General features: G+C 54.8%; 1 protein-coding gene across 2 annotated transcripts in view; it reads left to right on the plus strand.

The window, feature by feature from the left end:
* The window catches only part of AXIN1 (axin 1), a 46107-nt gene that overhangs the window by 20516 nt on the left and 13042 nt on the right, over nucleotides 1-12549 (plus strand). For both annotated transcript variants that reach the window (XM_019756229.2, XM_019756230.2), the window contains exons 3-5: nucleotides 4929-5069; nucleotides 8495-8591; nucleotides 12052-12189. In XM_019756229.2, the coding sequence (XP_019611788.2) occupies nucleotides 4929-5069; nucleotides 8495-8591; nucleotides 12052-12189 (376 nt within the window). The remainder of the gene's footprint in view (nucleotides 1-4928; nucleotides 5070-8494; nucleotides 8592-12051; nucleotides 12190-12549) is intronic.

Below are 12549 nucleotides of genomic sequence, written 5' to 3' on the forward strand. Positions count from 1 at the left end.
AGAAATGAAAGGAATGGAGTCTAATCCAGTGGATAAATGAAAATGCAAGCATTCACACGGATATAAATAAATGTGGGCAGAAGGAAAGTCTTCCTTACAGTAGAATTCCAGCTAATAGACACAGCTCAAATAATGGCATCAGAAAATCCCTGGGTGTTAACAGAGTATGTACGCCATCTCCAAGTGTCTCCCCACCAATGACCTGTTAGTTGCAAAGTAAACAGTAAATTGGGAGTGGAAAAACTTGGAAGGCATTGGTTTGCCACCAACATGCGGACTACCCAACAGGACATTCTTCTTGGTGTGATACAGCGTCACTTCTTTCCTGTCACTGCCGCAAATGCCTGATGGGACTGTCAGCAAGGAAACGACGAGACATTCTGCAGAATAACCGGCCTGGACGCCTGAGAACATCATGGTCGGGAAGATTAAGGAGGCACGCAGGTTACAGGAGACCAAAGACACATGACAGTCCATGTGCAGTGATGGCCTGGATCTTGGAAAACAAAAACAGTCTACAGGCATTGGGACAGCGGAGGACGGCTGCGTTTGGCCTCGGATTCGTGATGGCTATTGGACGGGTTGAACCGCCTGCTGTCCTTGGCCTTCTGGGAGTTACAGGCGAGGGCGAGCTGCGTGGCTCTGGCCTTAGCGCTGAGAGTCGGTGGCGGGCCTGTCAGCCAGCCTGACGACCTGCCTCCAGCGGCCACAGGGGGGCAGGTGGGCTGGGCAGGCACCTTGTCACCTTCCAAGGAGTGAGAGGTGGAGAAGCCGACACGTGACATTTTCAAAGTGCCTGGGTGTACACATGTCTCCTGGAGACCCTGCTTTCAATTCTCTTGAGTACATACCCAGAAGGGGAATGACTGCATCCATACGGAAGTTGGGTTTAATGTTTCGGAACTGCTCACTGTTCCCTAGTGGCTGCCCCACTTCACATTGCCACCAGCAGTGCACGAGCTTCCAAAGAAATGGAAAATAATCACCAGCCGAGAATTCCAGCCCAGTGAAAGCGTCCTTCAGGAGTGAAGCGGAAATAAAGACAGTCAGACCGACAAACACTGAGAAAGTTGTCTCACCAAGAGCCCCTTCCTGAGGAGCCACTTCAGGATGTTTTCCAGGCAGAAGGAAAATGCTCTCAGGGAGAGAAACTCCCGCATGCAGAGAGGAAAGGGCAACGGGGGGTAACTCGAGGTGACTGTCCACGGGTAAGACAACACTATGATAGCTTGTGGGGTTTAAGACCTACATAGAATTAAAACACAGGGTACCGGGAGCGTCAATATGTGTGGGAGGGGAGCGGGGTTGGTTCTGACCTTATGTTGTCAATACACTTACTGGGACTCAGGTACATCAAGGGCACCTACTGTGATTTTACAGGAACCACTGAAAGAGGAGTGAAAGGGTCACTTTATTACAGGGAAGAGATGGAACATAAAAAAATACTCAAAAAGAAGGCAAGAAAGAACAAAGGAAAATAGAACAGACCTGACAAACAGAAAGCAAGTTAAGATGGAGGCCCCACTCTCAGTAATCACACCAAACGCAGCGGGACCAGGAAATGCAATGAAAAGAAAACACTGTCATAAGAAGGTTAAGTGTAAAAAGATGGGAGATGAAAGCGCTGCCGATGGCAGCCAGACAGCAGGCACACGGGCTGCAGGCCCGGGGGCATGTCTGTGTGGGTCTCTCAGGTTTTATTCTGAGAACTGGGAAAGCTCCAGAGGAGTTGGCCATTTCCCCAGATGCACCGCTTGGGGTGTTGGCCGTGTGTGCTGTGCCCGTGTCCGTGTGTGTGCGCACACTGGCTCCCATGTACACACACACACACGCATGCACACACACTCCCTCCTGCCAGGTCCTGGAGTCCCAGGGTTTCCTTTGTTGCGTCAGCCCGCGGAGAAGGCCCAGCGGTTGTTTGCCATGGCAGGAGGTGAGCACTGATGGGCCTGAGGGCCAGCTTTGTGCTCTCGAACTTGAAAAAGGTAGACAGGTGACTGGTGCCGCTTCCTCCTTTCTCTTCCTCTCTCTTCCCTTTGTCTTCTGAACTTGGAGCACGTGTATGTCATAGTGGGGTTTGCTCTGCATGGGAGGCTGGAGAATTCAGAGTCCGCGTTTTCCCTACTTACCACCTTAAAGGTGGATTTTCTGTATGTGGGAAAGACACACCTGGGGCCTGTCACAGGAGGAAGACAGGCTCAGACGCAGCCAAGTCTGAAGCGTGGCCCTGTCGGACCTGCTTCCTGCCCAGTGGGGGAGGGCACGGTGGGGGCGTGCAGGCTCCTCAGTGCCACCTGTGGGCTGGCACCCCTGTGCTACGGGGGCTGTGGCGCCCTTTTCTCTTTAACTTGAATTCTTCGTTTTGTTTGTCCAAATGGATGTTTATAGAAAGTTACCAAAGGTTAATATTCCCCGCATGTAACAGGGAAGCTGAAAACCAGTTCAGCACTTCGCCTGTAACCAGAATGTCAGCAGTGGCTGTTAGGCGGATGATCAGGGAGGTTTGGTTTTTGAAAAGCCAGAATAAGAGCGTTGTTACTTAAAAGTAATAGTTTATGATGCTTAAAGCAAAGAGCATGTGACGTCGCAGTCGTGCAGTCTCTGCGTCAGATACAATCTAGACAAGGACATGCAAACAGGCGGGACCCAGGGGCGGACTGTCCCCTTCTCTGAAGATGTCCCGTCCTCCCTGTAAACCTCTGGACGCAGCGCGTTCCCGAGAGCCTTCGTCGCCCTGCCACTGCCCTCCTTTGGTTGGGACACACTGGTGGCCTCTGAGGACGCCCTCAGGCTGCAGCGGGTGGGTCAGGACGATCGAGTGGGGAGCTGGACAGTGACTGACCCCCTGGGGGGTGGTCCCCCTCTGGCACCAGAAGGACGAGCGCCTGCTTCCTGCTCCGAGCTGGGCGTGCGGGGTCTGCGGCCCCGATGGGGGCCCAGCAGGAGCACTGATCGCGGGCGGCTCTGTTCTGGCATCTTTGGCTTCAGGTGCCGGCCCCCCGGAGGCCCCCACGGGAGATGGCCAAGCCCCGTGGGCCTCTCTCCCAGCCCCATACGTCTTGTGTGACGTGACGGGAGAACAAGATACTGAGGTGCCTGGTCCTGCCGTCTTGCTCAAGTGCCGTTTCCTGAGTGTGTGCGTGACATGAATCGGGGCTTCCAGAAGGTTCTGTTCATCCGGCAGTGGGCGCCTTAGAAACAATCTGATGTCTGCCCTTTCCACACCAAGGACCCTGAAGTCTGAGGGACAAGGTCCCAGCAGTCAGTGGGAAGTGTCGTTCATGAGGACGGCGAGTGCTCGAGTCTGTCAGCAGAAATCTATTCCGAAGTGAGGCTGGGGCTCGGGGGCCTGTGACTGGGGCCTGCAGGGATCCGGCCTCCTACATGGGCACCCAGGCCTTCCGAGAACCTTAGTCCTTTCCCACTTCCAGTGTGACCTGTGGAGACCTGACAGATGAATAGGGGCGGTCTTTGGGAAGAGGGGGTGGTGTCGGAATACACCGCTGGGCACAGTGACGAGGGGCCGGGAAAGCGGACTCGTAGGGGGATCAGTGGAAGAGCCTAGATGCCGACGTAGAGCCAGGTGTGTGGGGGACGTTCAGTAGGATGCCGAGTGGCGTTAAAACTACTCAGAGCAAGGTGATGACTCAGTATTTAGCGCTCAGGACGGGCTCTCCATTTCGATGCAAAAAAGTGAGGTAGATTTTACACATACACACGTGTTCGGTAAAGATCTAAATTTAAAAAAAGCGATTGAAGCGTTTGAAGATAAATAGAATATATTTATAATCTTGGAATGAGGAAAGCCTGCCTATGTAGGATAGAAAACAAATCTATAAAGGCAAATCAGATTTCATAGGAATGAAAAGCTTTTATATGACCAAAATCAACATAAAGTTTTTTAAAAAGTGACATTTGGAAAAAAATGTCTTTTGCATAAATAACCATAGAAACTCATAAACAGCCCAATAGAAAATGGACAAAAGGCATGAACAGGTAACTTACAGAGGAAGGAATTTAAATGCCACCCCAAAATGCCAGCCTGACTGTTAATCAGGGAAATGCAGACTAAAATAAAGTGTCATTTTCCGGCCAATCATGTGACAGGTAGAGGTGAATCCCACCCAGGGAGCATGTGCAGAGTCACTGCTCCAAGTAGGAAGTGGCCGGAGGGGAGCGTGACAGACAGCCTGTTAGACCCCCAACGCTTACCTTCCCCCGCCACCCCCCACATTCCGTCCTGTGGCAGTTCTCAGGTTTGTGCACAGGAGCCCTGGCCGGCTCTGTGACCTCTGTGACAGCCTACGGTGTCATCAGGCTCTCGTGAGGACCACGCGAGGTGTGGGCACCGGGGTCGATGCTGCCACGGCAACACCCAGGAGGGTGGGTGTACTTCGCAGTAAATAAGTCTGCTCTTTTTTTAAAATTTTTATTGGGGAACAGTGTGTTTTTCCAGGACCCATTAGCCCCATGTCAAGTAGTTGTTTTCAATCCTGTTGTGGAGGGCGCAGCTCACTGGCCCATGTGGGAATCGAAAAGGCGACCTTGGTGTTATGAGCACTGCACTCTAACCAACTGGCTGCCCAAGTCTGCTCTTTAAAAGAAGGAAGATCAGAGCATGTCCCGTTTCTAGTTACGTGCCTAAAAATGCAAACCCAAGTGATGGTCTGTGTGTTCACTTACCCGTCTGCCTAAATGCAGAGGAAAAATCCGGAAGTTGCCCGTGGCTTAACCGACCCCTGTGGGAAGAGCCGGGGGTGGGGTGGGGGCGGTGGGACGCAGGAGGAAGATGCCAGACCTTTCTGCTCTGTTTCCTGCATTGCTTGCATTTGTAGTTCGTAGATGAGGATGCCAGATGATTCTGAAAACATGGCTTAGTGTGAGAGGACGTTTTGGGGCTGCTGCTGACGCGCTCTGCTTGTTCGCAGGTATGGATCCTGGCGGGAGCCTGTCAATCCCTACTACGTCAACTCCGGCTACGCCCTCGCCCCGGCCACCAGCACCAATGACAGTGAGCAGCAGAGCCTGTCCAGCGATGCGGACAGCCTGTCCCTCACCGACAGCAGCGTGTAAGTGCCCCTGCCTGGGCGAGTGCAGCCCCCGCGGAGCACGGCAGCCGTGCCAGTGCTTGCTGGGGCCTTGTCTTCCTGGAAGGGGGTTCGTGGTCCGCCCCCCGACTTGGTGTTAGTGCCTCTGACAGGCTGACCAGCTGCATTGCAGAAAGTCTTGTTACAAACCGTAATGCACACTAGGCCTGAGTCTTGCATTAGTTGCTTCTCTTCGAGGCCAAGGCTACAGGAACCTTGAAAAGAGAGGGAACCATGGGGCGAAGTTGAAACAAATCCCAGAGCTGCCTGGGCTTTGGTTCTGAGTTTCACTTTGGTTTGTATAATCTGGGGGTTCACTTTAAACGTCAGCAGTGGTTCGCAGCCAAGCAGCGCGCTGCCTGCCTGGGCAGGGGTGAGCCAGGCGCCCTCCCTGAGAAGCCATGCTTCTGTGCAGGTGCGTTTCTTGTCAACGCTGTTCTGTACAGGTCACTTTTTTAAATTTAGAAATTGTCATACAGGTGAGCAGTCCCTTTCATCTGCTCACCGTGGGGGGATGGGGAGACGGGGGCAAGAGGGAAATGGGTGCAGCTGGCCTGGTGTCCAGATATTTCAGGAACCGCCGTCCAGGCTGCACGTGTCTGAGAGGTCTGTGTGACCACATAGAGCCACGGTGAGCCTCTGTGTCCCTCAGCGGTGACAGCAGACCCTTCATCGTCCTCTCCAGGGAAGCCCTACCTTTGTGGGAGAGTGTTTTCTGACACCTTCTTCGCTTTGGCAGGAGACGTATTGGGACCTGAGTGCACATTAGAAGCTTGGTGGTGTCAGATGCTCTCTTGCCAGATCAGGGCATTGCCTGTCCCGCCCCCTGTGGTTATTTGTCATCTTAACTTTGCTGCCCATGCTGTCAGACTTGCCCAGATTTCAGTCCCTTTGCCCCTCACTGTCCGACCAGCACTGACGGCACGTTTGTGCCCAGGGTCGGGGACTTGGGCTGGCGTCTGACTCCCGGGCCCCCGCCAGCAGCAGGGCCAGGAAGCCTTTGACTGTGACAGTGACCAGGTGTGAGCCCAGTGACCACCGTCCACAGGCCTTCTTTCCCCATGACACTGAGACTGCACGGGGCCACAGCCAGGACCTCCAGCCAGGCAGGGGCGGCAGCTGTCCGTGGGTCGCAGGGAGACTGCTTCCCCATCCAGCTGGTTTCTCCATGTGAAACGTTTGAACAGTCAGGTAGATTTAAGTAAGAAGGAAAATAAGGGCTACTAGATCTTTCTTTTTGTAGGCGAGTAAACGTGTTTAGATTGTGGTCCCCCTTGAGATGCGGTTTGTAGAATTCGTGCCTTTCCTTCACCTGTGTCTTGAAGCATTCTTCTGACGCCTGAATTTTAGTGTACAGGGCACGTGACCACGAGCTGCTTCGGAACCAGATTTAGCCAGCCCCCCCTCCTTGTTGCAACTCGTGCATTCTTTCTCTTTTCCTCTTTGCCGATCCTGTGGTGACATCACCAGATAGACAGGGCCCTTCAGGTTGAGCTTCGGTGTGTGGTGTTTCTTCTGGACCATTTCTGTCTCCTTTATTTTGAATCTTTAAGATAAACTGTTGACATGTTTTTAGCAACTTCTTCTTTGAAATTCCTGGGGTTTCAAACGGTACCTGCCACAAATATAAAGTATCATGTGAAACGGTTCCACAGCTACAGCCCCGCAGGCCACCACAGGCGGCTGGCAGCAGGAGATGGTGCATTTACAGCATCCAGTTTTCCTTTCCCCGAAACTCTGTTACTACAATGGAAGTTAATCCGCTCTCGCAGTTTTCAACTTTCTCAAGAAGTCTCTTCATTCTCTCCAAGAAAATATGTTTGCTAAAGGGAAGATCTAAAAATCTTTAAAATATTTTTTCCCGATAGTCTGTTCATCTTGTTTACACAGAGCGTCAGAAATGTAGGAATAGTCAAGAATTTAGAATGTAAAATTGGGACGTATTTGAATATACGCCGGAGGCAAAAGATAGGACGATGTGTTTTATCTAAATTATCTCTACTGGGGGCAGCTGCCCTCAGAGTCTCACCCACACGATAGAAACGATGGACCAGCTTAGTGGTTCGTGGCCTCTGGACGTAGGTGTCTGAGGACAGTGCCTGGTCCACACAGGTATGAAATCATGAGAAACAAACCAGTTGGAGGTTCAGGGCACCTGAACAAAATCCCAGGCAGTGTAAGAGACGTTTTAAATGCACTTGTTCCTTGACAGCTGTCGCCTTGAGCACCCCCATCCCCACTGGATCCCAGAACCAACTGCACTGCAGCACCCAGCTGGTGCCCGGACAGCCAGGGACACCGAGGCAGTGACACGAGTGAGAGCCCATCACAGCCTCTCTCTGCCCTGCTCTGAACCACAGCGTGGCCTTCCCGCCCAGGTCAGGGCTCCGAGGACAGGGACGCAGCCCTACCCGCCCACGAAGCACTGAGTTGGCGGGTGTGCAGCTGTCTGGGCCAGGGGCCAGGACACACCAAGTGCCATGTGCTGGTCACCGAGGGCCACGTGGCAGCTTCTCTAGGCCGTCCAGCAGTTCCAGTGAGAGCAGAATCGTCGTGGCCGCATATTTGTGTCCACTGTCCAGTCAGAGCAGGGCTGCGCTGGCAGTGTGGCCTCCCCAGGGGGCAGTGCTTGGGAAGGGGTCCAGGGAGTCCAGACCCCACACAGACGCTCACCGTACCCTCTGGAAAGCAGGGAGGCCCACCTCAGGCTCCTTCGGCAGGAAGGAAGCGGTGACCCAGAGAAGCCTCACTGTCTTCTAGTTGTCAGCTCTGGCGGCTTCTTCACACACGCTGGCTCCGGGCAGCGCCCTGCTGTCCAGAGTAGCTGTTACGTGGCTGGGAGAGGCCTGGAGAGTTTTAGGGCCTGCATACACCATACACGCAGTGAATTAAGTGTTAAATCTGGCACCTAGCTTGAGTAAGTGCATTCAGTTATCTTCAAGACAACACATAATTTGATTAGATTTTTATTATAATCTTCAGAAAGGTTCATAGCTAAAACTTAGGTCAAGAAAACTAATTTGAGCACCCCTCAGAGAGAGTACACTGCTTGGCCAATTTACCCTGGAAGAAAGCAGAATATCGGAACCTTGGAAGTCTCTTTCCCCACTGGATCCCCACTGGACCCCAGAACCAACGGGATCTGGGTTGTGTTGGCTACCCATCTCGCAGCCCTCAGACACTTCTGGTCTGGGTAGGGCACCCCTCCCAGATGGGCACATCATGTCCTGCACGTTTTCTGGAAAGGACCAGTCGTAAATATTTCAGGCTTCGGGGCCACATGCAGGCCCTGTCACATATGCCTTCCCCACTTTCTAAGTTACCAGGCGTGGCTGTGGCACCCAGCACCGCTGAGCTCTGTGGAGCTGTGTACGCGCTCACGCCGTGTGTCTCTCTCTCCTGGGCAGGGACGGAATCCCACCGTACAGGATCCGCAAGCAACACCGCCGGGAGGTGCAGGAGAGTGTCCAGGTCAACGGGCGGGTGCCTCTACCTCACATTCCCGTAAGTGCCACTGCCCGGCCCTCTCTCCCCCGCCCCCCGTCTGGGGTCCAGCAATCCTCTCGGGCCTGTGCCCATCTGTTTCCCCCATTCCGATTGGGCTGCTGTGACACTGGCAGTGGGAAAGGCGCCTGCCCAGCTTCCTGTGAGCTCAGCTCACCTCCAGGCGTAGCTCGGGGCCACACTTGGTCGCACCCGGCAGGCTGGAGGGGACAGCGAGGGCGCCTTGGAGCACCCAGCCCGCCAGGTCAGTCAGCAGCGGCGGGGCGTGCCCTCCCGCAGTGCCCACCAGGCGCCTCTCCTGGAGGTGGGAGAGCAGTTCTAAGCCTTCCTGGCAGGCTCCACACCCAGGCCTGGCCCCTGCGGGTGCCTGGCTGAGGCTGTCGGAAAGGCTGCGGTGCCTCTGGGCGCTCCTGTCGCAAGTTACCGGGAGCCCCCACGTTCAAGATCAAACCAGGCAGTGGCTTTTCTGTGGCTGAATGGCGGGAGTCACCATGGGGGCTTCGTGCGGCAAAGCTGCCGCAGCTTTCACCTCGGGGCTAAAAATAAAAAGGTGATAGCGGTTCTCCTGACTGGGGGGGTTCACAGAGAGAGGGAGCCCGGCACAGCCTGTCTCCACCTGCAGAGAGGTCCTTTGTTGATGAATGGCGTGATTAGCTCTCCGTATTCTGCCATATGGACTTTGAAGGGGAAAGACTTTTAGGGGAAGATAAGAAAAGCTTACATTAGAGGCTCCAACCTTCGGTGCCTGTGGCGTAGGAGGGAGACGCCTGCCCCTCGCTCGCTCCTAAGTGTTTCCGTGCAGGGCAAGTGGGGGTTTCTCGGGATCACAGCACACACGCCCCTTACTCAGGATTCCTAGAGTCTCTGCAGATACTCTTATTCTCAATAAGAAAAGAGATTGTCTGTGGTTGAGAAGTAAGGGTGTTGGTTTGTCCTTCTGAGAAAAGGATAGTCAATTATTCTGTCCCCTCCCAGCCAAACCGTGGCACAGATGTGGCCTAAACCAGGCACTGGTGGTGTCTGGTGTCTGCTTAGGGAACAGCAGAAGCCAGGCGCTGTGGGTGGACTGTGCGGACATGTGTGTGTGTTGTAGGGGCTCCTGGGGAGCGCCCAGCCTCACCCACGTCTGGCGCATCTAGGTCTGAGCCGCGCGGCGATACACGTGTCTTCTCAGCTCTGCTCAGTGCAGGTTTAAACTCAGGGCCTGCGCTGACGGGTGGGGGTGGGGGGCGGAGGGGAGATGGGTGCAGTGGAGGAGCTGGGAGGGGCTCCCGCCTGCCGAGGCCCCGACAGGTGCAGCGTCCCATTCGTGGCAGTGAGGTTGGCCTCTGCGTCTGCGCTCACTGCATGAATGTGTTGTTAGACGAGGGTCAGGAATGTACATCCAGGTAGCCCCTCACAAAAGATTTACTCACGGTGGGAAAAAGTGACTTTGGAGGAGGACCCGCTGGCCCGTCCTGAGTCAGTGGACAGGTGTTGTCATCAGCGATGGGACAGATGGACACTCCCCTGCGAGGACAGTGAGAAGGGCCTGGAACCCGCAGGGTGTCCTGTCGGGCATGTCGCCAGGACACAGCCCCCGTGGGGCCATCCTGCACAAGAACTGGCCTCTGTTGTCTGCTCAGACACCCCACCCCCAAAGACTCCCTCCAGGATTTTCCCACTGCCCGTTCCTCTGGGGCTAGCAACCCACGCCCACCTTCTCTTCCAGCCTCCTCTTCCAGGGCCTTCTGGAAGCACCGGTCACCTCCACTGCCCCTGCTCGGGTCTGGTCTCTGCAACTCCAGGACAAACCCTTGCCCAGCGGCGCGCACCGTCAGGCCTTCCCCACCCACTTTTTCCACCCCTGAGGCATTGGTCTGTGTCCTGGGCTTGCCCCCAGCCCCCTTCCCTGTCCAGGCCCCGCAGACATTTCTGTGGCCACCTCTGAATCCATCATGGTCAGCATCAGCCCACACATGACTGTTCGTCCCTGAGCCTTTCACATCAGTTTCTTACATCATCTTACAAGTTTCTGAGGTACTAGGTACTGTCTTTACTTCTGTTTTGTAAATGAGAAACAGGTAGAGTCGAGACCGTGCCCAGAGCCCACTAATGAGAGGCTGGGGGGACACCGCCTCCACTCAGGCCCCCCGCTGTCACCGAGACCTCTCTGCTCACCTTGCTCCGCATCTGCAGAAGCCTGAATAGCCACTGTCCACCCACAGGGGTCAGAGAGGAGTCCCATGTGTCACCCTGTCCCCAGGCCACCTCCACTGTCTGCCCTCCTACCTCACCTGAGGCCCCTGCAGGCCCGCCCCCTCCTCGGCCCTCCCTCACTTAGACCTTGGTGGCTTAGGTTTTTAATATATGTCGCTATAAAGGACGTTATTAGAACAGCTGCTGAAATTGGAATAAGATCTGTTAATTAGGTAATACTATGACAGAGTGCCTCCTCTTTTTTTGAAATCTGTCCGATGGTAGGTACAAGAGTGCCCTTGGTTTTTGTGAAATACACTGTACAGTGTTTAGCAGTAAATAGGCGTTGTACGTGCAGTGTTTTCCCGACTGGCTCGGAGGAGAGGACACGTGTCCCAGTGTGCATGCGTGTGCATTGTGTCTGCGTCCGTGACAGAGAGTGACAGTGTGAGAGAGATGTCGGCAGTGGGGAATTGGGGTGAACGTTGGACAGGAGTTCTTGTGCTATTCTTACAACTGTTTGGAATTTGAAATTACTTCAAAATAAAGCTACCTTCCCCTCCCCCCAAAAAAATAGTTATATAGTGCAGTGCTATAAAACACATGGCAGAAATATATTCTCTGGAAAGGAAAGGCCTCCATGGCCATACCTTTCCCCTGGTTTTTTCCTGTACCCTGAATTTTGTGTCCCCCGTCCCTGCTGGGGAGCCTGGTCTGTGCCCACCTAAGCGCCAGGGGCTGCTGCCCTCTTGTGTGCGGGGCAGGCACTGCAGGGGGCAGGTGGGTCCTCTAAATGTGCGTGGGCTGTGTCTCCCTCCTCCGTGGTCTTTGCGTCTGTGGCAGTACCTACCCAGGCCCCAGGCCTCGCTGGGTCTCAGCCTGGTCAGTCGTGTCAGAAGCCCTCCTTTGGGTCGGGCGGGAAGGCCCTTTGCAGGGCACGCTCATCGCGCCCTGCTGGCCACTGCCCACTGCTCTGATGACTTGCCCTGTAGACCAAGCTCTGCCCTGCACAGTGTCTCTGAGTCTGTCACTATGGGAGTCGGGGCTCCATTCGCACCCTGGATCAGAGCTGGGTGAAGGAGAGATTTAGTTTGACAAGGAAAGAGGGGCAGTGAGGAAGTTGATGCCCAGGTAGGAGTAGAAAAAAGTAAACACTTTAAAATGAAATGCAGATTTCACATGTTACCACCACTCATCCAGAAAATGCTTGCGTGCCGCCTGGCACAGAGGACGGTAGCTCAAAGCTGCGTGTGGCCGGCTAATCAGTGCTGTCTCCCTGTAGCGTACTTACCGAATGCCAAAGGAAATCCGTGTGGAGCCCCAGAAGTTTGCTGCGGAGCTCATCCACCGCCTGGAGGCCGTGCAGCGGACGCGGGAGGCCGAGGAGAAGCTGGAGGAGCGGCTGAAGCGCGTGCGGATGGTGAGTGGGCCTGAGGCGGGGACGCCATGCCCATCGCGGATTCTGAGTTATTTGATTACAGCTTCAGGCGTGAGGGGCTCCCGCCAGGGTCTTCCAGAGCCCCCTTCTCCCTGCGTGACCACTCACCAGCTCCTGACATGCTTTGCTCAGTCTCGGTGGCCAGCCAAGGCGTGCGCTCCTGTGATGCCTGCCCCCTCTGAAGCCCCCCACCCCTCGTTGCCAGCCTGGGCTGTGTCCCCGGAAGGAGGTCCCTAGGTGGGGCCACAAGCCTCAGCTTGGGGAGCAACTGGCAGGTGTCAGCAGTGGCTCTCGGGTGCCAGGGTTGGGGTTCTTGCTCCAGCTTCTTGTGGGAAGACAGTT

The sequence above is a fragment of the Rhinolophus sinicus genome, linkage group LG18 (genome assembly GCF_036562045.2).
Source record: "Rhinolophus sinicus isolate RSC01 linkage group LG18, ASM3656204v1, whole genome shotgun sequence".
In the NCBI taxonomy this organism is placed as follows: domain Eukaryota; kingdom Metazoa; phylum Chordata; class Mammalia; order Chiroptera; family Rhinolophidae; genus Rhinolophus; species Rhinolophus sinicus.